Raw genomic sequence first — 26,673 nt, forward strand, 5'->3', positions numbered from 1 at the left:
AAATTATGCACAGAAAATTAAAATACATAAAAAATAATTGTGCACTGGCTCACCTGTTGCAAACATTAAGCAACATAAAATAAATGTTAAATAAAAATCTATATGGGTAGGCTTAGCCTAAACTATATTAAGTCTACATATAATAATCTATCTGGTAAACTACTTGAAAAACTTGAAACATTAGCAGCAGCACTTATTGATGCTTGGTCTGAGAAAGGTAACAGTAAGATTACTAGACCTGGAAACTTCAAATATAGAACTGAAGGGATGTCAATTTTCACAAATTCCCATGATCGATCGTAATTTAAATTAACGATCAATTATGCGTCTGCTGCAGTGCATATGGCCAACAGCATGACAGGGTTTGTTAAACACGCTATGTTACTCACCAAATGAATGAGAATGGCTTTTAATCCAAATAAAGGGCTAGTAGGATTGTAAAATGTTTCGATGTGAATGATAATTAAATTAAATTAATTATTTAATAATCAAACATAATGACTAATAATACAACGCGTCACCAACGCCGCCTCAGATGCGTGCTTGCAGTGTGTTACATTAGACGTGCACTGAAACGCACTGAAAACGGCAACTAAACCCAATGAATTCACAACGATTTAATAAAATAGTGTTCTGATGTTATGTAATATGACAGTCCCAAATTAATCATGGTTATTATTAGTCCTGCATTGCTGCTTGAGCGGCGCGCGCTGAATGAATAACCGTTGAGCACTGCTAGCGCGTTATTTAACTCAAAGAAGCGCAACCTATATGAGATTAGTCAGATATATACAAAATAAACATGATATTACAAATTATATCTGCACAAAATGACGTGAATGCACAAGTGAACTTGAGTTACGTGCCATTCAGAATGACTCATGTTGTGGACGCGCTCTTCCTGGAACAACGCGACACGGCACCTAAACCCAAATACTTCACAATGTTTTATTACACTATTGTTCTCTTTATAATGTTATGTAATATGACAGTCCCAATAGTCATTATTAGCCGTGCATTGCCGTTTGAGCTGCGCGCTCAAAGATCACGCTTCAACAATTCTTAACCAAATGCATCCAATATGAGATAAATCAGATATAGATAGGCGTACACATAATAAACTATTACAACTTACATTTGCACAAAACAAAAGGCTGCGAATGCACACGAAAGCTTATAGTCATGATGAAGGTGTAAAACAGTCCCAAACATAACTCCGGCGCGCTCGCTTGTGTTTCGCGGTTGAGCAGCACGCACGCGCATGCACCTGCTTAATCGATGATCGATAAGTTTGATCGATTAATGTATTATCGACAATTAATCGATCGTCGATTAATCGTTTGCATCCCTAATGCAAATAATACATTTTTATGAACTACAGTGTCCCGTTCCTCTGCATTTGATGTGGATATACGTCGCACTGCACAGTATGTTGAGACGGAGGCGCCAGAACTGCAAACTGATAGAATGCACAATACTACGATATTTCTTCAAAAGCAGATCGTGGAGACATTTTAATCGTCCACGATCAAAAATCGTAATATCGCACACCCCTATTCCGTTGACAACCTTTTTCCCCCCGACTAAGACAAGACGATGAGAAACGATGAGACGACACCCATGTGATTAAACAATAACTGTGACTATATCAACATGCAATATCATTGACGAATAAAGACGAGACTGAAATGTGTTTAAAAAATAAAAACTTGACCAAAACCACGTAGGAGGAGACGAGACATTACAGACGGTGTTTATGAGCGCTCATGCTCACGGTTGCCAGATTTCAATGATTTAAACCCCAGTCAGAGCTTTTCTGTTAAAAGAACACGTTTTCTACAGTCCTTTTTTTTAAGTATCTGGCAATCTGGCGCTTGCGCTGTTTGTGCGACTAAATCTGCGATCAAAATGCAGGCTGATATCCCGCAGTGGCTCTCGAACTGAGGTACGCGGGGCGACGGGTGACTTACGTGAACAAAATCCTGTGTTTTGCGGTTCATTTAATTCTACTCCACCTTCAAATAAAACAGAGCATTTTTCTCTAGCAGGTAAAATGCGGTAAATAGCTACACGCGGTCAAAGCTGCCTGCACCACACAAGCCAGCCAATCACACATCACTGCTGTTCTCGACAATATCCCTTTGTAAAAGTGGAGATTTCACACTTACTAGCATGAAGAACACAGACACAGACTTGCACTGATATTTGAGATTACAACTCTCTTCGATACACAAACATACCCTGTGCGAGTTGATGTTTTTAATGTTGATCTTACTATACGAGCAAGAATGCAATGTTTCCCGAATATTCACATGATTCCAGTCATGATGGTTATTTGTTGTAGTCTTAAGGCCCCCATATACTGGTGTGGCGTCGAACAAAACCAGTCCAAAATGAAGTTTGTTTTGAGAGTTAGAACTGGTAAACGCTAGCTCTAAACCCCCATTGGTCCGTGACGACACTAACAGGTAGTAGGTGTGCTCTGAGGCTCCGCCTTTTTAATGTGGACATGTTCTTTGCTTCATTTCTTCTTATCAGTCCATTGAGGTCGGGCATCTGCGTGTAAAAACTGTTTTCACGTTTAATAATACTGTAAAGCGGATTACTTTACAGATATACACTGTATAAAGCGGTATATAAACGTGACTTGACTGTCGAACTGGCACAAACATATCTCCGTTCTTCACTTTATTTCACCCCTAAGCACAGAACGAAAAGGGAGTGTGCGGTGCGTGTGTCGTGGCCTTTAGAGATGATGCATACCTGGGCACTGCTGTTGCGGGACAGAGCTTTATAGATCTCATCGATGTTGGTGGCCACAGACTCGAAGCAGGCATTGAAACGGTCAAATCTCTCCTTCTTTATCTGCTCAAACGCCTGCTTGGCTTTCTTCGCCCTCTTCCTGGCAGCTTCAAACTCTGTGACAATAAAAATTAAAAAATTACATTAAACAAACACACAAAAGTTGATACAATTCTGGGTGAGCTGCAACACAAGCTGAGAGATGCACACAGTGATGAAAAGAACTGACGCTTCCAAGTTCATAAAGAGATCGTAAAGAAACCTATAGAGGGCCTAAGTCCCGCCCCTCCGCTTCCGGCTCATTGGACCTTATTTCTGAAAAAAATCTGTATGGCCGTCCGAACTATGCCCTGAATTACACATATGATCATTGTCAATTTAAAAGATAATTATGAAAGTCAAGAAAGTCGCAGTTTGTCATAAAACAGAAGAGTAACGATTAGTTTTATGTGGAAATCGCTCATGAACTTCATCTCTCGTCTCGCACTATACGTCACCGTTGCTCGTGTGTGTGCAGTCTGCTACAACACACTCCGGCATCACGGCGTAACGTTACGATTATAACGGAAGACTATAGAAAACATGACTGTTTAGCTTCGGTAAAGTTAGCTTCGGTAAAGTTAGCTTCGGTAGAGTTAGCTTCGGTAGAGTTAGCTTCGGTAGAGTTAGCTTCGGTAGAGTTAGCTTCGGTAGAGTTAGCTTCGGTAGAGTTAGCTTCGGTAGAGTTAGCTTCGGTAGAGTTAGCTTCGGTAGAGTTAGCTTCGGTAGAGTTAGCTTCAGAAAAGTTAGCTTCAGTAAAGTTAGCTTCAGTAGAGTTAGCTTCAGTAAAGTTAGCTTCAGTAGAGTTAGCTTCAGTAGAGTTAGCTTCAGTAGAGTTAGCTTCAGTAGAGTTAGCTTCAGTAGAGTTAGCTTCAGTAGAGTTAGCTTCAGTAGAGTTAGCTTCAGTAGAGTTAGCTTCAGTAGAGTTAGCTTCAGTAGAGTTAGCTTCAGTAGAGTTAGCTTCAGTAGAGTTAGCTTCAGTAGAGTTAGCTTCAGTAGAGTTAGCTTCAGTAAAGGTAGCTTCAGTAACGTTAGCTTCAGTAAAGTTAACTTCAGTAAAGGTAGCTTCAGTAAAGGTAGCTTCAGTAAAGTTAGCTTCAGTAAAGTTAACATCAGTAAAGTTAGCTTCAGTAAAGTTAGCTTCAGTAAAGTTAGCTTCAGTAGAGTTAGCTTCAGTAAAGGTAGCTTCAGTAAAGTTAGCTTCAGTAAAGGTAGCTTCCGTAGAGTTAGCTTCAGTAAAGGTAGCTTCAGTAAAGGTAGCTTCAGTAACGTTAGCTTCAGTAAAGTTAGCTTCAGTAGAGTTAGCTTCAGTAAAGGTAGCTTCAGTAACGTTAGCTTCAGTAAAGTTAGCTTCAGTAGAGTTAGCTTCAGTAAAGGTAGCTTCAGTAGAGTTAGCTTCAGTAAAGGTAGCTTCAGTAACGTTAGCTTCAGTAAAGTTAGCTTCAGTAGAGTTAGCTTCAGTAGAGTTAGCTTCAGTAAAGGTAGCTTCAGTAAAGTTAGCTTCAGTAAAGTTAGCTTCAGTAACGTTAGCTTCAGTAACGTTAGCTTCAGTAACGTTAACATCAGTAACGTTAGCTTCAGTAAAGTTAACATCAGTAAAGTTAGCTTCAGTAGAGTTAGCTTCAGTAGAGTTAGCTTCAGTAAAGGTAGCTTCAGTAACATTAGCTTCAGTAAAGTTAGCCTCAGTAAAGTTAGCTTCAGTAGAGTTAGCTTCAGTAGAGTTAGCTTCAGTAGAGTTAGCTTCAGTAGAGTTAGCTTCAGTAGAGTTAGCTTCAGTAGAGTTAGCTTCAGTAGAGGTAGCTTCAGTAACGTTAGCTTCAGTAGAGTTAGCTTCAGTAAAGTTAGCTTCAGTAGAGTTAGCTTTCGTAAAGTTGGCTTCATTCATTGAGAGAAAAGGTATGACGTCACGTGCGCCTTTTGGGTTTGTAGTCTTTGTAATGACGTATGTTCACAGTCTTATACCTCAACAGGTTTACATCAAACTGCGACTTTCTTGACTTTAAAAAGTATCTTTTAAATTGTCAAACATCATATGTGTAATTCAGGGCACAATTCAAACGAGATCTATTAGAAACGAGTCTTCTTTCTTAGTGCCACACTAAAGCAAAAGTATATAAATAACTTTTAAAAAAATTTCTCGCATGCCTAAGACTTTTGTCTGTCATCTTTTTATGCCATAAGTACATTTACTTTCCATGAGAATGGATAATGAAGTTTAGAGTACTAGCTAAATAATATAAATAATCAGACTGTGGACAGTGGCATTAACGGTGACATCATCTAAATGTTTTCTTTAAGACTGGTCATAATTTTTTAAGCAAGTTATTAAAACCCCTTGGCTAACTGCTAGTTGGTCAGACTAGTCCGCAAGACTCGGTGTGAACATAATGAGTGTGTTTATTCTCATGCGGGTGATTTGTCTGAGGATGTCTGATGTCTGAGGATGTCTGTGTATGTCTGACCGTCACTGGTCTCCTGGAACTTGTCCCTGACGCTCTCCAGCTTCTCCATGGCCTTCATGTTGGGGGCACTGATCCTCTGCAGGATGCTCTGCTGCTCATTGAGTCTCTGCTGTAGCGTGTTCATCTCCGCCTTGAGCTCCTCCTCTGACAGAGAGTCCTGCAAGCAGCGTCGGTCACGTCACAATCTGAACAACAACGTGCTTCTGAGAGAGTAAAGCCAGTACTGATGTACCTTTAGGTCTTCTGACAAGCTGCTGAAGTCGATCTCGATGAGAGCTTCCTTGGCTAGGACAGTGCTAGATGCCTTCTGACTGCTGCTGAGGGTCTCCTCGGCCTGAGAACTGCCCTGCAACACACACACACACACGATATCAGTGTTACCAAATGGGTTTGCACTGGTGGAAAGCTTCAACAACTACATGCTCTTTATTAGGATTTTTTTTACCACTACGTACAGGGTAAGAAAAGTTTTTTTTTTTTTTTACAGGTAAAAAAAAACAAAAACTTGCTATTGTGATTGACAAAACATTCGGTAGCCTAACTACACATAATTCTATTAAGTTTAGTGACAGTATGGTGCAATAATTGGCTACTGCTTTTTATTATTATTGCTTGATTCAAATTTTACAATTTCAATTTAATTCTTGTGGTTTTATTCCGATCTTGATTCAATTTGGATGCATATTAGATACAGTAGATATTAATTTTTCTCCAGAAAGATCATCTCAGCTAATGCTGTAAACGCCACAAAGAGCCCTGTCAGCTGGTATTATTACAGGTTACAAATAACAACTCAAATTAAATATAGACCTAATGTGGTTTTTATTACAACAACTTCATAATATTTTAATGTTGCAAGTAAAAAATATACAAAATATGTAATATAGTGCACATATTTAGCAAAATACTAATTTATACTAATAAAATATTTAGGGCTGTCAAAAGATTAATCGCGATTAATCGCATCCAAAATAAAAGTTTGTGTTTACATAATATATGTGTGTACTTTGTATAATTATTTATATATATAAAATACACACACAATCATGTATATATTTAAGAAAAATTGGTTATATTTATATATAAAATATGTATATATAATATAAATTATATAAATGTATATACAGTATATAAATGCAATTATTCCTTAAAGGGTTAGTTCACCCAAAAATGAAAATAATGTCATTAAAGGATAATTCCGGTATTTAACACCTTGAGTCTATATTGTAGTTTGTTTTGGATGAACAAGAGTGGTGGACAACATTTTTTTGACAATGGTTCCTCTCTCGAGTTTTTGACTATAAAAGAATTGGCCATGGACCCATTTAACATTGGAGTCAATGTGCATGTCCGAAAATGTCATTAAAACAGCCAATAATGTTCGTTTACAAAACTGTTAAACTCACCGAGTGGTTAGTGGTGTTCGTTGATGTTCCAGAAACAAAAAAGTGTTGCGAAATACAGTTTCTGTCGTGTTTTATTCGTCATTTTGTAAAATCCCATTGTTGAAAAAATAGTTCCACTATAGCTAAATAAACGGATTGGAATCATATATTGCGACGATATATTGTTTATAATCATCAACGAACACCACTAGCCACTCGGTGAGTTTAACAGTTTTGTAAACGAACATTATTGGCTGTTTTGATGACATTTTCGGACATGCACATTGACTCCAATGTTAAATGGGTCCATGGCCAATTCTTTTATAGTCAAAAACTCGAGAGAGGAACCATTGTCAAAATAATGTTGTCCACCACTCTTGTTCATCCAAAACAAACTACAATATAGACTCAAGGTGTTAAATACCGGAATTATCCTTTAATGACTCACCCTCATGTCGTTCTAAGCCCGTAAGACCTCCGTTCATCTTCGGAAACAGTTTAAGATATTTTAGATTTAGTCCGAGAGATTTCTGTCCCTCCATTGAAGCTGTATATACAGTATACTGTCCATGTCCATAAAGGTAATATAAACATCATCACAGTAGTCCATGTGACATCAGTGGGTTAGTTAGAAGTTTTTGAAGCATCGAAAATACTTTTTGGTCCAAAAATAACACAAATTAAGACTTTATTCAGCATTGTATTCTCTCCCGGGTCTGTTGTGAATCTGCGTTCAGGACTCCGCAGTGACGCCGCTGACGTAAGACGCTGATGACGTGTTATCTGGTGCGCCCGAGCTTCGTTTACAGTTTGAGGGAGACGCACGCTATATTCAAGCTATTCTACATTGTTTGCGTGGATATAATTTTTTTAATGGAGTGTAAATGTGCATGTCGCGGATGAGACACTTTTACAGCGTGCGTTTCCCTCAGTCTATAAATGAAGCTCGGGCGCACCAGATAACACGTCATCAGCGTCTTACGCCATCAGCGTCACTTAGGGCTGGGCGATAAAACGATAACGATAATTATCGCGATATATTTTTTCTCGATAAAACGATATCAAGAGCTCGATAAATGTTCGATAATGTTTTTGCGCCAAAAGCGGAACGAATCTCATTTGAACCGCGCGCGCCACACGGACCGTTTATCCGCTCGGCTCAAAGTCCAAACGGCAGCGTAGCGCAAGTTCACTAGAGCAGACGCGTTTACTCTGATCGCTCTCGGTCACAAGATCCAGTGAGAAGCGCTTGTATTCAGCGAGGAACACAAATGTCTCAGTGATTTAAACCAGTTTAAAGGCAGATGAAACAGCGCTGACGAACAGGAGAAACACTGAGCGCAGCGATACAGTCAGAAGCTTTTCCGTCTAAACATTCCCATCATTTACCACGGATTTAACGTTACTGTAACGTTAGCCTAGTAATATTGTATGCTATATATAATATATAAATGTGCGTGGGATATATATATATATTGAATTGTATAATATTATTAATGTAGACAATGTATTAAAGGACTAATGGAATATGATTACAGTTTTTAATAATGTATTTAGGCTACTGGTTTTCATAAATACCATAGAAACCATAAAGTTACATTTTATCTGTGGTTATCATGATCTAAATGCATGATGCTGGATGACCAATGGTTAATTTTAATAAAACTAAAGAATATTACATTTTACCAAATAAAAATAATGTTGTTACTTTTTTTAACAGATGTTACTGTTTTTGTTAATGAACATAAATTGTATAAAGTAAATCTGCATCCTAACTCAAGCTAATACTACTGAAATAAAGATATTTATTTTGTTAAGGACGCTCTGGTTTCTACAGCTTTCACTTAGGAGTACAAATCTGTCTTTAAACTTGAAATAAATAAAGATTTGACATATATCGATAATTATCGATATCGACTGATATAAAAAAAAATATCGTGATATTTTTTGGGGGCCATATCGCCCAGCCCTAGCGTCACTGTGAAGGATTGACAACAGACCCGGGAGAGAATACAATGCTGAATAAAGTCTTATTTTGTGTTATTTTTGGACCAAAAAGTATTTTCGATGCTTCAAAAACTTCTAACTAACCCACTGATGTCACATGGACTACTTTGATGATGTTTTTATTAACTTTATGGACATGGACAGTATACTGTATATACAGCTTCAATGGAGGGACAGAAAGCTCTCGGACTAAATCTAAAATATCTTAAACTGTGTTCCGAAGATGAACGGAGGTCTTACGGGCTTAGAACGACATGAGGGTGAGTCATTAATGACATTATTTTCATTTTTGGGTGAACTAACCCTTTAAATATAAACATGAATGTGTATGTATTTATACATAATAATTCTACACAGTATACACACATATATTATGTAAACACAAACTTTTATTTGTGATTGATGTGATTAATCACGATTAATCTTTTGACAGCCCTAAATATTTTATATATTTATATTTATAAATATTTTCAAGGACCTAACCCTCTGGTCATCTTCATCTAGGGGTCACACTTGGCTCTGTCGCGGTCAAAAGTGACCGAAGCCTTGACATGCAACTTCTTTTTTCCCCCCAGGAAAAGCAATGTAATATATCTTTGTTCAATAATATTTTTTGATTATTTAGAATTTTGAAGGGATTTTATGATACTACGCAATATTTATAAAAATTTTATTAGATTTTTTTTTTTCATTTGAACTAATATATATATATAAAAAATTTTTTACTTTTTTTTCACATTTCACATTAAAAGTGGAAGCCTTTAAAAAAAAGTTTGAAGTGAGAAAAGTGCCATTTGGAGGCGTTAAAAAAATAAAAACTTGTAGTGTCCTGTAACCAACTGTATAGCTCCCTATATAAAGGCTAGGATGGCTTGAGGAGAAGTAAATCATGGGTTAACTTTCATTTTCAAGTGAACTTCTCTTTTAACGAAGCGCGTAAATGCACGTAACTAACGTAAATCAAGCAAGCTAGTACGTATAGGCCACAAAGTGTTGCTGAAGTAACACATTAGCGGACCGGAGGGAATAATATGGATTTTTTTTCCAGAAAACTTCTTGCAAAAAATAAATTCAAGCACTTTCAAGGACTTGTATCCATTATGATCGTTTTCAAAAACTTTCCAGGGCCTTGAAATCTTTTTTTCCGATTCACAAACTTTCAAGGATTTCAAGGACCCATGGGAACCCTGATTATAAAATAAAAAACATTTCTAGCCAATGTGCGTGCTATGGTCATTACATGGCTTCCTGAGGTGAATGTAACGTTACGGGACTGTCCGCGGTTGATAAACACTGATTGGTCGATTTGTATGAGGCATATACGTGTCGGTAAGTTGTAGGCTACTGTATCTTACAACACACGTTACACACCTATTGATCATTCGTGTTTATTTACGATTAACTAGGCTAGTAAAGCGAGATGATCGGTTCACCTGCCGCTTGTGACCGATCGATGTAGCGCCTCAGTTCATTTAAGCGCCAAAACGGTATTGTTTGAATTTCGTAATAAAATTGAGAGAACTGAGAGCTTGATATCAAAAGTGTCCTGCTGTGTCCTCTTTGCTGCGCGATTCCTCTGCGTGAGAAAACGGATGTTGCGTGAGAGCGTGTGGAAAGGGTCAATGCGTGACAGTTGGCAGCTCTGCACTTTTATCTCAATAATAGTTTTATTTTAAAAAAAAATTTAATTCATGAAAACTATGAAAAAAAATGTGGGACATTATACGAATGGCAATTATGTAGTAAAAAATTGTTACACAATTCATAAGGATCTTATATTTTAGATTCTTTGCCTGAATTAAAGGACAATACCGGCGCAAAATTAACCTAGGGGTTAATAACACATGGTTACCGAGTCGATCGTTCTCTGGGATAATTGAATGTAAAGAGTTGTATCTCTAAAAACTGATTAGCTTATAACGCTAGTATATGGGGCATCGAATAGGTAAAAGTAAATCTCTAGTTAATACCACTAACAAGGCTCAGAATATCCTCACACTAACACGGCCGCATAATGAGAAAACAGTCTCGACCAGTCGAGCCACGAACGCCGTGCTAAGTGAGCTGGTCGATAGTAATCTTGTGAAATCTAACTTAGCACGGCGTTCGTGGCTTGACTGGTCGAGACTGTTTTCCAAGATGGCTCCTGCCTGTATACGCGACGTGTCTTTATAAAGCATCTTCTTATTAAACTGTCTGTACACTTACACAGTTCTCAATGCTTCGGTTTGCATGTAGGGACCCTCATTATGCTGCCGTGTTAGTGGTATTAACTAGCGATTTACTTTACCTTTTTTAAAACAATTTTACGTAATAGTTCTGAACAGTATTGGTGCTGCAGTGATTGCTGGACATGTGTTGACTGCTCTTCTTCATGATCTGCTCAACAGTGACGTCACCTCTTCCTGGCTGATGTCGTCCATGGTGCCGGTGCGCAGCGGGAGTCGGATGTCCTGCATCTTGCAGGCCTGCAGCAGGTTGTGCCGGTCACTGCGCTTCTGCTCCAGCTTGGTCTCGATGGCCGTCACCTCCTTCTGCAGCTGCGTCAACTCCCTGACACACACAAACACGGTTACTCGCTTGCTTGCAAACATCTATGCATGTCTGGAATAAAGCAGTGAAAGCTCTCACTTGTTAGCACCGCCTAATTTCTTGCGGATCTCCTCCATTTCATGGTTTTTATCATTAACCTCAGACTTCTTGGCCAAGTGCTGGTTTTTCAGATCCTGCAGCTGTGCCATGGTTTCATCAATGATCTTCATATTCCTCTGCTCTTCCTGTTTAAACACATCAAGTGAAACTCAGCAAGCACTGTTTCTGGGCTCAATGGAGTATCACCTCTGAATGACCTCTACCTTCTTGAGCTTCTCGATCTCATTCTCATCTTTCTTGACCGTCTGCTCCCACATGATCACCTTCTCCTGGTCTTCCTTCAGCTGGTTCTTCTCATAGTCCAGCTGGATAGCCAGGCGAGTCTTTTGAGTCTCGAACTCCAGGCTACCAGAGTTGAGGAAAGGATGAATGATCAGTTACAGAAAATAAAATGGTTCTCCATCAAGATAGTCAAGTACTCTCCACAAATTCTGATTGACCTTGTTAAAAATATACAAACAATAATGCTCAATGTCAGGCTGAATGTTTGTTTGTGTGAGCCATTTTCTTTGGTGTTGGACATCTTTGTTGAAACACTATCCACAACAAGCAGATTATTTCAATGATCTCACCGTTTTTTTGCAATCTCATTTTGTCTCTTGACTTTCTCTTCTTCAAACTCACGAATGTTACGAACTCCGATCTCTTTACAGAAATCCAAAAACACCTCGTCCTCCACCTGAAAGCAAACAGCCACATGAGTGCTGACAGGTGACAGATGAGCCACGGTGAAGTTGTTTTAATGACTCTGTGTGTCCTACCAAGTTCATGCGGTCCTTCAAGTCCTTCATATCTCTCTCTCGAGACTGGACGATTCTCTTGATGTCATTAATGCGTGGACTAAAGTTGGCAAGTTCACTCTCCAGCTTTGATTTTTCCTGAAATCACCACAACAAGAGATATTTTTCACACTTACACATGAGAAAAGCAGGAAACCACGTTAGTTCTGATGTTAGGTTCAGATTGGATGAGCCACATTCAAATGTGTTGCAAAAACACAAACCTGTGACCACCAGTTAACCTTAATATTAATGTGTTAAGTGGGAACGCTGCTTGACAACGGTAAACGGTTTGCAGTTAGAGCAATGTACCATTACATCACATAACAATAGTTTTTGATTATTAGTGAAGACCTTTTAGACCATTATTTATATAGCACTTTATACAATGCAGATTGTTCAGGGCCTAAAATTCATTTGGGAAAATGGGGGAAATGTGTCTCATGGGGGGAGTTTTTAATTTGAGGGGGGGGGGGGGGGGGGGGGGGTTATTACATTTATCTAATTACATGTACATTACCAGTATCTTGAAATTCACGATATTCTAAAGTGTTGCATTTCTTAAACTTCACTGTACTATTGAAACATGTGACCCGAGTTCAGCTCTCACAGCTTATTGTGCTTGAATGGTCAAATACACACACAATTAAATGACATGTCTAAATGCACATTGTGTGGAGTATGTGGATACTCAGTAAACAGTCTTGCACAAACTTTGCAAAACTGGATGTGCAACATTATATTAGATCCGTGCATTTGTTCTTAAATGGACAGCAGCCTCATAAACTGCTGCCACCGCTTCATTAATGTTAATAAGTATCATATAAAAAAGTCACACTGCTTTTGACAATCACTTTTGTATCATTATGAATACATTTATATTGAATTAATTCAGTAAAGACTATACAGGGTTTTATTTTTTATATTTGATTATTCAATTTCTGTAGCATTTCTTATAACTTATTAAATAAAACATTGGTTTGTACCTACTGTACCTGAACACATTAGTTTAATTTATTTAATTTTATTGACCAGTTTTATGTTTGTAAAAAGTTTTTTGTTTTTGTATCAAGAAATGTTGATGTACTAAGTAGTTTGTCTATTTTGTCTCAGGCCTAACAGAAGACGTGTGTGTAACACTGCAGTCAGCTTCAAAACGGTGTTTTATAATATTGGTTTGACTAAAATGGGAAGAAAAAACAAGTCATTCCAAAGTTGTCCGGCTTGTAAAGCGGCTTGTAAAGCGTGAAATGAGAGGTTGAGTGAGTGGTACCTGCATGTTAAGGGACAGGTGCCGGGTCTTGGTTTGCTCCAGATCACTCTGAGAGTATTTGAGTCTCATCTGCAAACCGTGAGCTTGAGACTGAACCTGACGCAGCTCTGCCTCCTTTCTCTTGGCCTTCATTTGCTCCTGAACACACAAACAATCAGTCACGGCACATCTGCTCAAATCCCACAAACACCGTCTACTTCAGCATTACTTACTTTAAGCTCCTCTGTGAGTTTCTCCTTTCTGTCTTTCAGTTTATCAACGGCCTTCTCATCCCAGCGCCGAGCCTTGGCCTTCAGATCACTGGCACCGCCGGAGATCACTCCAGACTTCTGGAACAACGTCCCGTCTAGAGCCACAGTCTAAACAGTACATAAACATGTCCAGAATCAATAAACTACAGCAATGTTTACATTTCCCACAAAAAGTGAGTAGCGCTTGCCTAAGCAATAATGGGGTGTTACACTCATTCGGCACAACTATGACCATCTAACACCGTGTCCTAACTACACGCGACGCGATAAAATTCCAGCGACAGCAAGTGTGTCTGTCCACACTAGACGCGACGCGACAGACGCCACACGTCAATCAAAAAACCACAGCCATTCAGAACAGCGTGTGGGCGGAGTCTCTCTGTGAAAGCGCACTGCTGGCCCGCACTCGCATTGGAAATGGGTAAGGACATAATCAAATCAAGAAATAACATTATTAAAAATCAAACATTAACAAAATATACTCATTGCCTAATTTTGTTATGAAGTACAGTTGTATGTTTGCATAGAATTCAGTTTGAACGCTATATTATATGCTTTCAAAATCTGAGGTAAATTATCCATTATCGCTTGTGGCGCAGTGACCTATTTTTAACTAAAAATAAATAATGTGTACTCATAACCAGTGTAATCTCTTTATATGACAATCAGTTTATTCAATGAGATCTCTGTGTGGGCGGATCTGTCAGCCGCGACGTCGCAGAAATAGGAACCGTTTCTAAATTAGAAACTTTGCGTGTCGCCGTCGCGTCTGGTTAGGACAAAAACTCTGATTAACATGGAAAAGATACCCTTTATCGCGTGTCGCGGCGTCGCGTCGCGTGTAGTTAGGACACGGTGTAATGCAGGGGTCGCCAACCTTTTTGTCTTGAAGTGCCATTTTTAAGTTTATCACTGTGCCATAACCCCACCCCAATCAGGGTATCTGCACATTTTTTAAAGTCAAATTTAAGGCTTTTTCAGACCTGAAGAAATCAAAATTAATACCGTACATTAGGGGTATGCAATATTAACATGTTTTGTTGATAATAAGATGCTATTTTACTGATGTTGTACTGGTACCATGGCTGGTGTAGGCCTGTTGTTGACAGCAGACTCACGGAGATATTCATATTTAACATATTCTATCTATGCAGTGGTCAGTTCACAGTAGTGACTGAAATTTTAATTTTTATTAAGGGGCAATATTTTCCACCTTAAACTGATTTCCAGGGGCATTTACACCTAAATATGGAAATTATTTCTAAACGTATTTAGAGGTATGCATCACCTTTTATGTCAAATTCTAACAGTCAAATTAAATTCTATTAGAATAAGACTGTACCACTGTCAAATTAAATAATTACATTAAAATCCATCTTTGCAGTGCAGAGGTGACACAGAAGCGGCATCCAAACTGGCATTACTATATTTACACTTAATTTGCAATTGCATAAATAAAGCTATTCAATATTTAAATATGAAATGATTTATAATTTTAACATTTTAATTAAAGGGTGCTTTAAATATGCAACTAAACTCTCCAGTAGGTGGCAGTAAGTCACTGTCTTAAGCGAGTTGTTGGAGTTTTATTCAACCGATTTGTTCAAACGGCTGATTCATTCATGAATCAAATGATTCGTTCAAAACGCGGATTTCAGTTTTTAAAAAAAGAATCGCTGTCTGTTGGACTACAGTTTCATTATGAAATTCTCGTCGGCGAAATAAAGGGGGAAACAAACAATATTGACAATATAAAAAGTAACACATATTGTTAACTTTATTGTTAATTTAACTGTTGTATAAAATAAACAGCACATTTGCAATTGTGCACAGGAAAATGGCACTCTTGCTCGTGATATTCTAATATAACAACATAATATGATATAAATATAATAAGACAAAAACTCATTTGGGGACATACCTATAACTGCACTGACACATCACGCAGTGAAAGCAAGCATGAGAGACAAACGCGATGTCAGCTCGCACTCGCAGTGCCTCGTACGTAGTTTAAACAATGATTACAATATCATCATAGTTCATAGACAATCCTAAGCACAAAGAATGAACTTACTATTGAACTGACATTTACTCGTTCTCTTATCCTCTCCTCTCGCGTGCAGGAGACAGACGCAGGCTTATACGCTGCCGTAAATGACGCGAATTGTCACGTGAACAAGCAAATCCACAAAGATAGAATAATAAAAATAGTACGTACGCTAATTAGATATTTTTCATTTAGATACGTCGTCAAAGTGTCATCTAAAATTTAAGACCTTTCATAAGTAAAAATAAGACTTTAAGACTTTTTAAGGCCTTATATTTTAAATATCGAATTTGAGACCTTTTAATACTTTAAGGATCCGCGGGGACCCTGCAAAATCAAAGTGCGTCGGATTGCTGAAGATGTTCAGCTGCTTCTCTGCTGTGCTGCGGTAGCTCTGTCGTATCGGGTACCGCGAGCCGTTATAAAACGCTCGTGCATATTTCGTTTTTACCATTTTAGGAGTAAAATTTACATTTGTGGCTTCAACAACCCGATGCAATCTGTCCAGTTTTATCTGGAATGCAAATAGAGTGTCTGCACGAGTGATTTCAATGTTAAGTCAATGTAAAGACGCGTTTACGCGCGTATAGAGGTCCTGCGGCGCGAATGGATTCAAAATGTTTAGACGCGATAGACGCAAATTTGACGCTCTCTTCGCGTTTGGTGTGAACGCAGCATAAGCTGTCAGTCAGTTGTGTGCACGTGATGCGCAGTGATCGCACCAATGGTTCGTCAGACCTGCACGCTCTAGTTCTAACACTTTAATAGTATGTATAACTCCTATCTTAATATAACAAGCTGTGTTACTATGATGAATGATTTCCTCAAAATGTAGATCTGCATGCAGGGACGAGGTACTTTATCTGAATGAAATGCATACATCTCTCTCACTTATGCTCGCGCGCCAGCGATTAACCCTCAGCGTGCCAGTGTTGGGACGCGTGCCATAGGTTGCCTACCCCTGATCTAATGTATAATCTGCTCAAGACTAGGGAGAAACTGATCCGACGTAGTGACTTTTCTTTGTACCTTGTGTCTGTACGGTCCCCCGAAAGCGATCCTGCGAGCGTCCTCCACGTTCTCACACACCAGGGCGTTTCCACAGGCGTACTGCAGGGCTTTCTTAATATGTGGTGGCTCATAGCGAATTACATCAATCACCAATTTGGCACCGCGCAGCTCACGCAGCTTCTCATCTGTGGGCTTGACCTGTCGAGGACATCATCATACATGAGTCGACATGCATGGCTCACAACACATTCAGTGAAACTCATTCTAGTGCCCTCACCTCCAGGTAGTCCAGGGGCAGGAAGGTCTCGGGCTCGCCGCGCTGCTCTTTTATGTACTGGATACAGTCACGACCGGTCTTCTCAGAGTCCACAATGATGGCATCCATGTTTTTGCCCAGCACTTTCGTGACCGCGATCTGGAACTTCTTCTGTGTGGGCTGGCACAGGTCAATCAGTCTCCCGTACTGGAGTATGAGGCGGTCATATGGGAGCAGACAGATATATAAGACACATACATACACAAAACAAACATCAAAACGGCAGATTTTGAAACAAAGATATATCATATCAGAACTTTTGCACCTAAAAATGACAGCTAGTGAAAACCAAAGACACGTTTCAGAGAAAGAAAAAATCTGTGCAACCCCTTTTATAATTTGGTACGTGGCCATGTTCAGACTGAACTAATCCAGCTCATGTGAAGCACACACCTGTCTTCACCTTACTCTAACTCTAAATACATCTTAAATTATTATGAAGAATCTGGATCTCGTTGTTGAAATTTATCACTCAGCTGCGGGCTACAAAATTCCCTAGGCATAAACCATGGCTCACAGCGAAGACGTCACCAACAAGTGAAGAAAGCATGGCACAGCAGTGACAATGAAACTCAATGGTCATGGAGGCGTTCAAGAGGCCAACAGCAGCATTTCATGAGTTGCAGCTCTTTCTAGCACATACTGCTTGCTCCATACATGTGACGAGCCTTTTCTGACTAAAAAACAAACAAGCCCGGCTAAACCTCGCAAAACCAGATCCAGTCTCCTAAAACCATGCGGTGAACCATGTGTCACGGTCTGAGACAAAGACTGAACTTCATGGTCAAGATTGTAGAAGGTATGATTGGTGCAAAAACAACCTTTGGAACGACATGAGGGTGAGGAACTCTTTTATGGTGAACTAATCCTTGAATAGCTCGGCACAAGACCTTCTGGCGTCTGCTAGAAAGCTGAAGCTTACACCTCTCAGCATGACAGGGTATCTGCACATTTTTTTAAGTCAAATTTAAGGCTTTTTAAGACCTGAAGAAATAAAAATTAATACCGTACATTAGGGGTGTGCAATATTAACAAAAATATATATCGATATTTTCAAAGTTTTGTTGATAATTAGATGCTATTTTACTGATGTTGTACTGGTACCATGGCTGGTGTAGGCCTGTTGTTGACAGCAGACTCACGGAGATATTCATATTTAACATATTCTATCTATGCAGTGGTCAGTTCACAGTAGTGACCGAAATTTTAATTTTTATTAAGGGGCAATATTTTCCACCTTAAACTGATTTCCAGGGGCATTTACACCTAAATATGGAAATTATTTCTAAACGTATTTAGAGGTATGCATCACCTTTTATGTCAAATTCTAACAGTCAAATTAAATTATATTAGAATAAGACTGTACCGCTGTCAAATTAAATAATTAAATTAAAATCCATCTTTGCAGTGCAGAGGTGACACAGAAGCGGCATCCGAACTGGCATTACTATATTTACACTTAATTTGCAATTGCATAAATAAAGCTATTCAATATTTAAATATGAAATTATTCATAATTTTAACATTTTAATTAAAGGGTGCTTTAAATATGCAACTAAACTCTCCAGTAGGTGGCAGTAAGTCACTGTCTTAAGCGAGTTGTTGGAGTTTTATTCAACCGATTTGTTCAAACGGCCGATTCATTCATTGAATCAAATGATTCGTTCAAAACGCGGATTTCAGTTTTTAAAAAAAAGAATCGCTGTCTGTTGGACTACAGTTTCATTATGAAATTCTTGTCGGTGAAATAAAGGGGGAAACAAACAATATTGACAATATAAAAAGTAACACATAATGTTAACTTTATTGTTAATTTAACTGTTGTATAAAATAAATAGCACATTTGCAATTGTGCACAGGAAAACGGCACTCTTGCTCGTGATATTCTAATATAACAACATAATATGATATAAATATAATAAGACAAAAACTCATTTGGGGACATACCTATAACTGCACTGACACATCACGCAGTGAAAGCAAGCATGAGAGACAAACGCGATGTCAGCTCGAACTCGCAGTGCCTCGTACGTAGTTTAAACAATGATTATAATATCATCATAGTTCATAGACAATCCTAAGCACAAAGAATGAACTTACTATTGAACTGACATTTACTCGTTCTCTTATCCTCTCCTCACTCGCGTGCAGGAGACAGACGCAGGCTAATACTGCCGTAAATGACGCGAATTGTCACGTGAACAAGCAAATCCACAAAGATAGAATAATAAAAAATAATACGTACGCTAATTAGATAGTTTTCATTTGGAAAGTATTTAGATACGTCTAAGTCAAAGTCTAAGTTTTTATGGCCTTAAATTTTAAAAATCGAATTTAAGACCTTTTAAGACTTTAAAGGGTAAGTTCGGTATTTTACACTTAAAGCCCTGTTTACAGATCGTATCTGATGAAATAGAACGGTTAAGATTAAACTTTGGACAGATGCTGCTGTCGCGAGAATTTTAGGTTTATTTCGCTTTCCTCCCCCCACCCCCACAATGGTTGTCTATGTGCACTGGAAGATTCCTTCCTAAAACACATTAAACTTTCGTTTACAAAGACGTGAAACTCACCGAGTGGTCAGGGGTGTTCACTGACACGGTCCCAAAAAAAATCGCTGAAAAAGATGCATTCCAACAGGTTTTATCGTAGTGTTTGTCCAACTCCATGACTTGTATTGAATGTGCTGTGTGAGGTGCGGTATTACTCCGCCGCTGGAGTGTCTATTATTCAAGCTCTCAACGGAAGAATCACGGGTGTGACGCGTTTGGCAAAATAGGTCCACAAAAGCGAAATAAACCTAAAATTCTCGCGACAGCAGCATGTGTCCAAATTTTAATCTTAACCGTTCTATTTCATCAGATACGATCTGTAAACAGGGCTTTAAGTGTAAAATACCGAACTTGTCCTTTAAGGATCCGCGGGGAACCTGCATGACGATGATCCAAAAGGCACTCCACTACAACATTTCTGACGGACCACATCAACAAAAAAACAAAGGCTTTGGCAAAGAAAGATGAACTGTTCATCACCAGACCTGAACCCTATGGGTGGACCTGAGAAGGTACAGGAGATCTCCTTGCAATTTAACAGGATCATTTTTGTAAAGAAGAGTGAAGTCAAGATGTGGCTTTCTAAACAGACTGCTGTAGTCAAACCGAAGGCTGCCGCAGGTAATAGTTCAGGTGTGTGTATTAGTAAATCTAAGCTTTTAATTTATCCTTTTCACTTCGCTTTTTAGTGCCATTGCATAGGGTGTAATTTCACAATTCATTAATTATACATTAAACGCGCACAAGATCTGATAGGATTTATCTTCGTTTAGTTTTTTACATCACAAAAACAGCGGTTTTAACAGGGGTGTGTAGACTATGTCCACTGTGTATGAACTGAACAATGAACGGAGCCGGTTCTCACCACTGATCCAGGATACAGCCTCTTGATGCTCTCCAGAATCTCCGCCTTGCGCTGCTGTCTGCTGTTCTCCTGCCTGTCGATCCGAGCATCGCCCAGCTGCTCCATCACCTGCACAACACACACACACACACACTCCAGCTCTTACCCACGCCATAACCCTTCAGTCCCCTCACAGATGTCCAGTCCAGCTGCTATCAGGTATAGCGTGATAATGCACACCGTGTCAAAAGTTGTGACTTAGCACGGTGTTCGTAGCTCGACTGGTCGAGACTGTTTTCCAAGATGGCTCCTGCCTGTATACGCGACGTGTCTTTATAAAGTATATTCTTATTAAACGGTCTGAACACTTACACAGTTCTTCTGTGGTTTGCATGTAGGGACCCTCATGATGCTGCCGTGTTAGTGTGAGGCTATTCTGAGCCGTGTTAGGGGTATAAACTAGCAATTTCTTTTTACTTATATACGATGCCCCATATACTAGCGTTATAAGCTAATCAGTTTTTAGAGATAAAACTCTTTACATTCGAATATCATGAAAACATCCCAGAGAACGATCGACTCAGTAACCGTGTGTTATTAACCCCTAGGTTCTATTGCGCCAGAATTGTCCTTTAACTGCACCCGTTTACCTGGTTGAGCTCCATGTTGATCTCATCTATTCTTCGTTTGGCCTGCTCCACCTCTTCTGTGAGCTCCTCTTCCATCCTCTTCTGCTCATCCAGAGACTGCCTGAAGAGCAGAGCGAGCAGAGCGATGAAGCGCACACACTCACACACACACACACGCGCACACACACACACAGCTGTTTGCCGGGTCAGACTGTACCTGCTGGTGGTGATGTAGTCCTCCAGCTTCTCAATGCGCTTCTGGTTCTCCTCGATCTCTCTGATCTTCTGCTTGATCTTGGCCTATAGGCAAAAAAAATCACAGCATATCAAGATACTCAGCTTGTTTATTTTCACTTAAGTGAGTTTGCAGGAAGGTTTCGCACCTCCGTCTCTATTTTCTTCCTCTCCTCCAGGTCCAGGCGGTCCTGGTCAGCTTTCTGGTCTCGGTTGAACTTCTCGAGCTCTTGAGCCAGTGTAGCTGCTCGCTTACTCGCCTCCTCCTTCAGGCGGTGATATGCCTTCACCTGAGCACACACACAACCGTTATATTGCACACTAAGGAAGCTGTTATTCACCGTATCTTCCGGACTATAAGTCGCGGAAATTAATTTTTTTCATAGTTTGGCTGGTCCTGCGACTTATATATCAAAATTAATTCATACTGACTGAGATGAACCAAGAGAAAACATTACCGTCTACAGCCGCGAGAGGGCGCTCTAGCTAGCGGAGTTGTTCAGAAGCGACACAGAGGAAGAACTCAATGGATTCAGTGTTGAGGAGTGAGATCGGGAGCTTGGTGAACTTGCTGACCGGTAACTTGTTGGACTCGCTGGCTAATGTTAGTTTAGCCTATTCAGCCTCACATGTATATGTTCTTTATGCTGTTGTGGAGCTGAATAACTGTTAATGTGTTACGCTAACACACCGGACACCAGTGTTGTGGGTAACGCGTTATAAAGTAACGCGTTAGAGTACTCTAATTACCTTTTTCGTGATATGTGTAACTTAACGCGTTAGTTTTGTGCGTTAAGTAATCAGTAACTTCGTTATTTTTTTTTAAAAGTAATCCGTTATTTTAAGGAAAGGAAAATCCCGACTGCAGCCTGTTTTTTGTCCGACAGTGTGCTTAGGTCTACTGTGCCACCTGCGGATGTATCAGCGGAGCCGAAGCGCTGTAATAATAAAGTAAATTGCTGTGATACGTCTGTGCCCTGCTCCCCCCCTGTGTGTGTGTGTGTGTGTTTTTTTTCAAACTCCCGGCGGCAAGATGGCAGAGAGGACAGCGTTTGCAGTATGGAAGTACGCACATTATTTTCAATTTGTCAACGAAAAGGAAAAGAACATAACGGTAAAATGCACACTCTGCGTTGGTGAAAAGCTTCTGTCGACCGCCAAAAATTCTACCTCAAATTTAAAAAAACATCTCACATCCAAACACCAATCTAGCACTCTGGTAGCAAAGCCTGCTGAGGAGGACGACGGTGGTGCACCAGCTCCAAAGCAACAGCGTTTGAGTTTTAACTCCGCTAAAACAGTCCCCATCAGTGAAGTTCACAAACTTGTGGCCGGTTATGTAGTTGAGGAGATGCTTCCAATTGCAACTGTGGAGTCTCCATCTTTCCGTAGATTAATCAGTAAAATCCCAACTACACGTAACACAGAGGGAACAGTGCCTGACCGCAAAACATTTGCGAGCTATCTGGACAAATCCTACACAGACATGGAGAAAGAACTGAAAAAAACATTTGAAGAACTAGAATTTGTTTCTACCACGGCAGATTTGTGGACAGCTAATAATAAGAGCTTCATGGGAATGACGGCACACTGGATACATCCATCCACTCTGAAGCGGGGGAAAGCTGCAATCGCATGTAGGCGGGTGAGAGGACGGCACACGCATGATGTAGTTGCAGGGGAGATCGAGCAAATTCATACGTCATATGGCCTTGGTGGGAAAGTGACAGCCACTGTCACTGACAATGGTTCGAATTTTGTTAAGGCGTTCAAGGTGTTTCACAAAACGGCCTCGGACTCAGAGGAGGAGGAAGAACGGAGTGAAAGTGTCACTTTCAAGGATATAAACGATGTGCTGTCAAGCTCTGATGGTGATGATGGCATGATCAGTCTCCCTCCTCACCACAGATGCGCGTCTCATACGCTAAATCTGATATCCACCACTGACATAGAAAAATGGTTGTCTTCCAACAGTGACACAAAAGCAGTATACAGGAGTGTTATTGCTAAATGTTCGGCACTCTGGACCAAAGCGAGCAGATCAGCATATGCATCAGAAACTGTGGAAAAATTCAGCAGGAGAAAGCTGCTGGTTCCCACGACGACCAGATGGAACTCTTTTTATGAGGCTTTGTGCAGGGTCATGGACATCCCCATTACTGACCTGCACAACTTATGCACCCAGCTGGGCATCAGGTGCATTACTGACAGGGAGTACCAGTTTATTAAAGAGTACTGCGTGATTCTCAAACCGCTGGCCATGGCCCTAGATATTCTTCAAGGGGAGGAAAACTGTTTTTATGGAACTATCCTGCCGACACTGGAGGCCCTGATGGCAAAAACGGTGGATTTAAAAGACAGTCTCTCCCGGATGACATCTGGCCTGCCTGATGTTATAGTTGAGGTAAAATTGTTTGTTCGTCTGTTTTTTGTATTTGCTCATATCTTACAAGCTTTACTAAAACATTGCTAAGATTTACACTGCATGTTTTAAACTGATTTCGATATGCCTGCCTGTATCTTGCAGGCCATAAAGACACGCTTTGCATCCACGCTGGACAGCAAGGAGGCCCTGCTGGCTGCAGTGACCATTCCTAAATTCAAACTGCGCTGGATAAAAGATGAGACTAAAAAAGACGCCGCCAAGGTGCTGCTTGCTGCCGAGTGCCGTGCGCTGGAGCATCCGCTGCTTGAGGAACTGCCACCTGCACCCGTAAGCGGAGGAGACGCCGTCGAGACCGACTTTTTTTCATTTACGGAGGACACACAGGTCTCAGAGACGTTGGACACTGAAATTGCTGAGTATTTTAAGTCAGGTGTCGAGATCGATATGTTGAACAAGTTCCCCAGGATCAAGACAGTGTTTCTGCGCTTCAATACCCCGCCACCCTCCAGCGCACCCGTGGAGAGGCTTTTCAGCCTCGGGAGTCTCGTTCTTACTCCCAGGAGAAATCGACTGTCGGACAAACGTTTCGAAAATCTGCTTCTTCTACGTTTTAATCACTACTTTGAAGAGTAAATGTAAGATGTTAAAGCGAATTTAGGTGAGTCACAAACGTTGCTACACTTTATTAATAATTAATAGGCTATTTAGTTCGGCTATTAGCCTAAGCGATTTGTAATTTGCCTGTGTTGCAGTTAATTATTTTATTCGGTTTGTAATCATTTTTGTTTGACAGACAGCTGTTAATTTCGGTTAGATCGTTGACTGGTTGTTAATTTCTCAGAGTTAAAGAAAAAATCTTTATTCGTTACGTTATTCGTAATACGTTATTCATTTTTGTTTGATAGACAGCTGTTAATTTCTGTTTGATCGTTGACTGGTTGTTAATTTCTCAGAGTTAAAGAAAAAAATCTTTATTCGTTACGTTATTCGTAATAATAGCCTAGCCTACGTTATTCATTTTTGTTTGACAGACAGCTGTTAATTTACGTTGATTGGTTGTTAATTTCTCAAAGTTAAAGAAAATATCTTTCTTTAAAAGAGTTAAAGGAGTTATCTTGTTGGTGCTCATATATCCTATAGGCTACCCGGGCTGGGAAGGTGTGCATTTTGATTATGTTCTGTGATAATAAATAAATAAAACGCTATGTGGAATAGGCTATTGATGATGACTGTCTTTCCTGTTATTGTTATCCCGCAGTGTTAATTTAGTCGGATGACTGACGTTATCATTGCCAGGAGTCACGACATCTAGGTGCATTTAAAGGGGGCCGTGTCTGTCAATCAAGCTGCAGCGTGTGAGGCGCTCCAAACGGCTTTTAATTTTTGGTAACGCATGAGTACTCTAACGCGTTACTTTTATGAATAGATAACGCAGTAACGTAACTGATTACTTTTAATTGATGGTAACGTTGTAACCTAATTAACTACTTTCCAAAGTAACTATACCCAACACTGCCGGACACTATTCAGCTGTTGTTCTGTGTGCTGTTGTGGAGCTGAATAACTCGCCTATCCAGATTAAATGTCTGTTCTTGGTCTTGGATTTTGTGAAATAAATTTCGAAATAAATGCGACTTATAGTCGACTTATATATGTTTTTTCCTCTTCATGACGCATTTTTTGACCGATGCGACTTACACTCCGGAAAATACGGTAACTAAAATGAGTGCTTTTTAGTGATTATAAAGGGAGAGCTCTTTGATGCTTTCAGTACCCTATCCTTGCGTTTCTGTTCAGATGAACAGTGGTTCGTGCATGTAGATGATTTTAAAGCGGTTATGCTGGGATGTGTAGGGGGGAGCGGGAGAAGCTGAGATGTACCTGGTTCTCCTCCAGCTGCAGATCTTGGCCCTGGCTCTGCGCCTCCTCCTCCATGCGCTCCTCAAACTCCTGTCTGGCCATCTCCACTGACCCCTGCTCCCGGTCCAGCTCGTCCATGTCTCCCTTGCGCTTCTTGTAGCATTTCTGGGCGTTCTGCAGAGACTTACGAGCTGCCTCCAGTTTCTTTATCTTGTGAGCAGTATTCTCCTTGGCTTTAATGTACAGAGGCCTCTTCTGATTGAGATCTGCATCCTTCTCCCTGTCAACATGTCAAGCAAAATCAATTTACATTTCACAACTAGCGGAGTATAATCATATGTGATCATTTAGAGATCTCCAGACTGTTTTCCATATCCTTATAGATAATATGGAATAATGTCTGCCTGATCAATTCTGCAAGAGCGCAGGGCTCTACATTTTTGTTTGTCTTTAAGCTATTTTTGTTCATAAATTTTCATACTTCCAACTTAGGGACATTCTGCTAGGTCGGGTGATCAAGCAACATTTCGAGCAAAGGGAAAACAATATCATATAGAAAAGCTGCCTCAAGATTGTTTTCAGGGGTCCAACAAAACCTGCAGGATACTCCGTTAACTTTACTCAGCTATACGGTCAGAAACATGTGTCAGGCATGCAATGGACAATCTTCACAGACTGTGACATATTTCAACAGCAACTTACTTGTATATTAAAATGTTTTATGTCTAATAAAATAAAATGCTGTGTGTGTAAAATATACACACAAACAAACTAATGAGCACACACACGTGAACTGGTGTTACTGTCCTGTAACTATTTTTCCCAGATTTGTTAAATTAATTAAATTTAGCCATGATGCAGTAAAAAGTGCACAGTAATGAATGGTTTACAAGGCCAGGTCTCACAGACAGGGTTCAGATTAAGCCAGGACTAGGCTTTATTTAGTTCAATTAGGATATTTAAGTAGCTTTTATAAATGTGCCTTAGAAAAAAAACATGACAAAAACATTAAAAAAAATGTATCAGTGCAAGTTGTTTTCCATTAAAACAGATCAAACATGTGTTTAGTCTGGGACTAGCTTAAGCCTCGTCTGTGAAACCGGGGGCAAGAGTGTAAAATACACAAAGAAAGAGATGAAAAGAT

The 26,673-nt window shown here is 39.8% G+C and overlaps 2 protein-coding genes across 2 annotated transcripts in view; one reads left to right on the forward strand and one right to left on the reverse strand.

Annotated features, from left to right (window-relative positions):
* smc1al (structural maintenance of chromosomes 1A, like) overlaps window positions 1–26,673 on the reverse strand; it is a 50,633-nt gene that overhangs the window by 17,575 nt on the left and 6,385 nt on the right. The window contains exons 6-22 of the mRNA XM_079588444.1: window positions 25,551–25,809; window positions 21,433–21,573; window positions 21,267–21,349; window positions 21,071–21,170; window positions 20,442–20,549; window positions 16,986–17,171; window positions 16,727–16,906; window positions 13,612–13,758; window positions 13,400–13,537; window positions 12,109–12,225; window positions 11,920–12,026; window positions 11,551–11,692; window positions 11,327–11,472; window positions 11,095–11,248; window positions 5,536–5,649; window positions 5,304–5,460; window positions 2,764–2,918 (exon numbers count right to left, since the gene is read on the reverse strand). Of these exons, the coding sequence (XP_079444570.1) occupies window positions 2,764–2,918; window positions 5,304–5,460; window positions 5,536–5,649; window positions 11,095–11,248; window positions 11,327–11,472; window positions 11,551–11,692; window positions 11,920–12,026; window positions 12,109–12,225; window positions 13,400–13,537; window positions 13,612–13,758; window positions 16,727–16,906; window positions 16,986–17,171; window positions 20,442–20,549; window positions 21,071–21,170; window positions 21,267–21,349; window positions 21,433–21,573; window positions 25,551–25,809 (2,434 nt within the window). The remainder of the gene's footprint in view (window positions 1–2,763; window positions 2,919–5,303; window positions 5,461–5,535; window positions 5,650–11,094; window positions 11,249–11,326; window positions 11,473–11,550; window positions 11,693–11,919; window positions 12,027–12,108; window positions 12,226–13,399; window positions 13,538–13,611; window positions 13,759–16,726; window positions 16,907–16,985; window positions 17,172–20,441; window positions 20,550–21,070; window positions 21,171–21,266; window positions 21,350–21,432; window positions 21,574–25,550; window positions 25,810–26,673) is intronic.
* On the forward strand, window positions 22,114–24,302 carry LOC306985985 (uncharacterized protein; the record flags this gene model as incomplete). Its single annotated transcript, XM_079588817.1, has 2 exons — window positions 22,114–23,687; window positions 23,811–24,302. The coding sequence occupies exons 1-2, from the start codon at window positions 22,317–22,319 to the stop codon at window positions 24,300–24,302; spliced, it is 1,863 nt and encodes a 620-aa protein (XP_079444943.1). The 5' UTR covers window positions 22,114–22,316.

This window comes from Phoxinus phoxinus, assembly GCF_949152265.1.
Source record: "Phoxinus phoxinus genome assembly, chromosome: 18".
Classification (NCBI taxonomy): domain Eukaryota; kingdom Metazoa; phylum Chordata; class Actinopteri; order Cypriniformes; family Leuciscidae; genus Phoxinus; species Phoxinus phoxinus.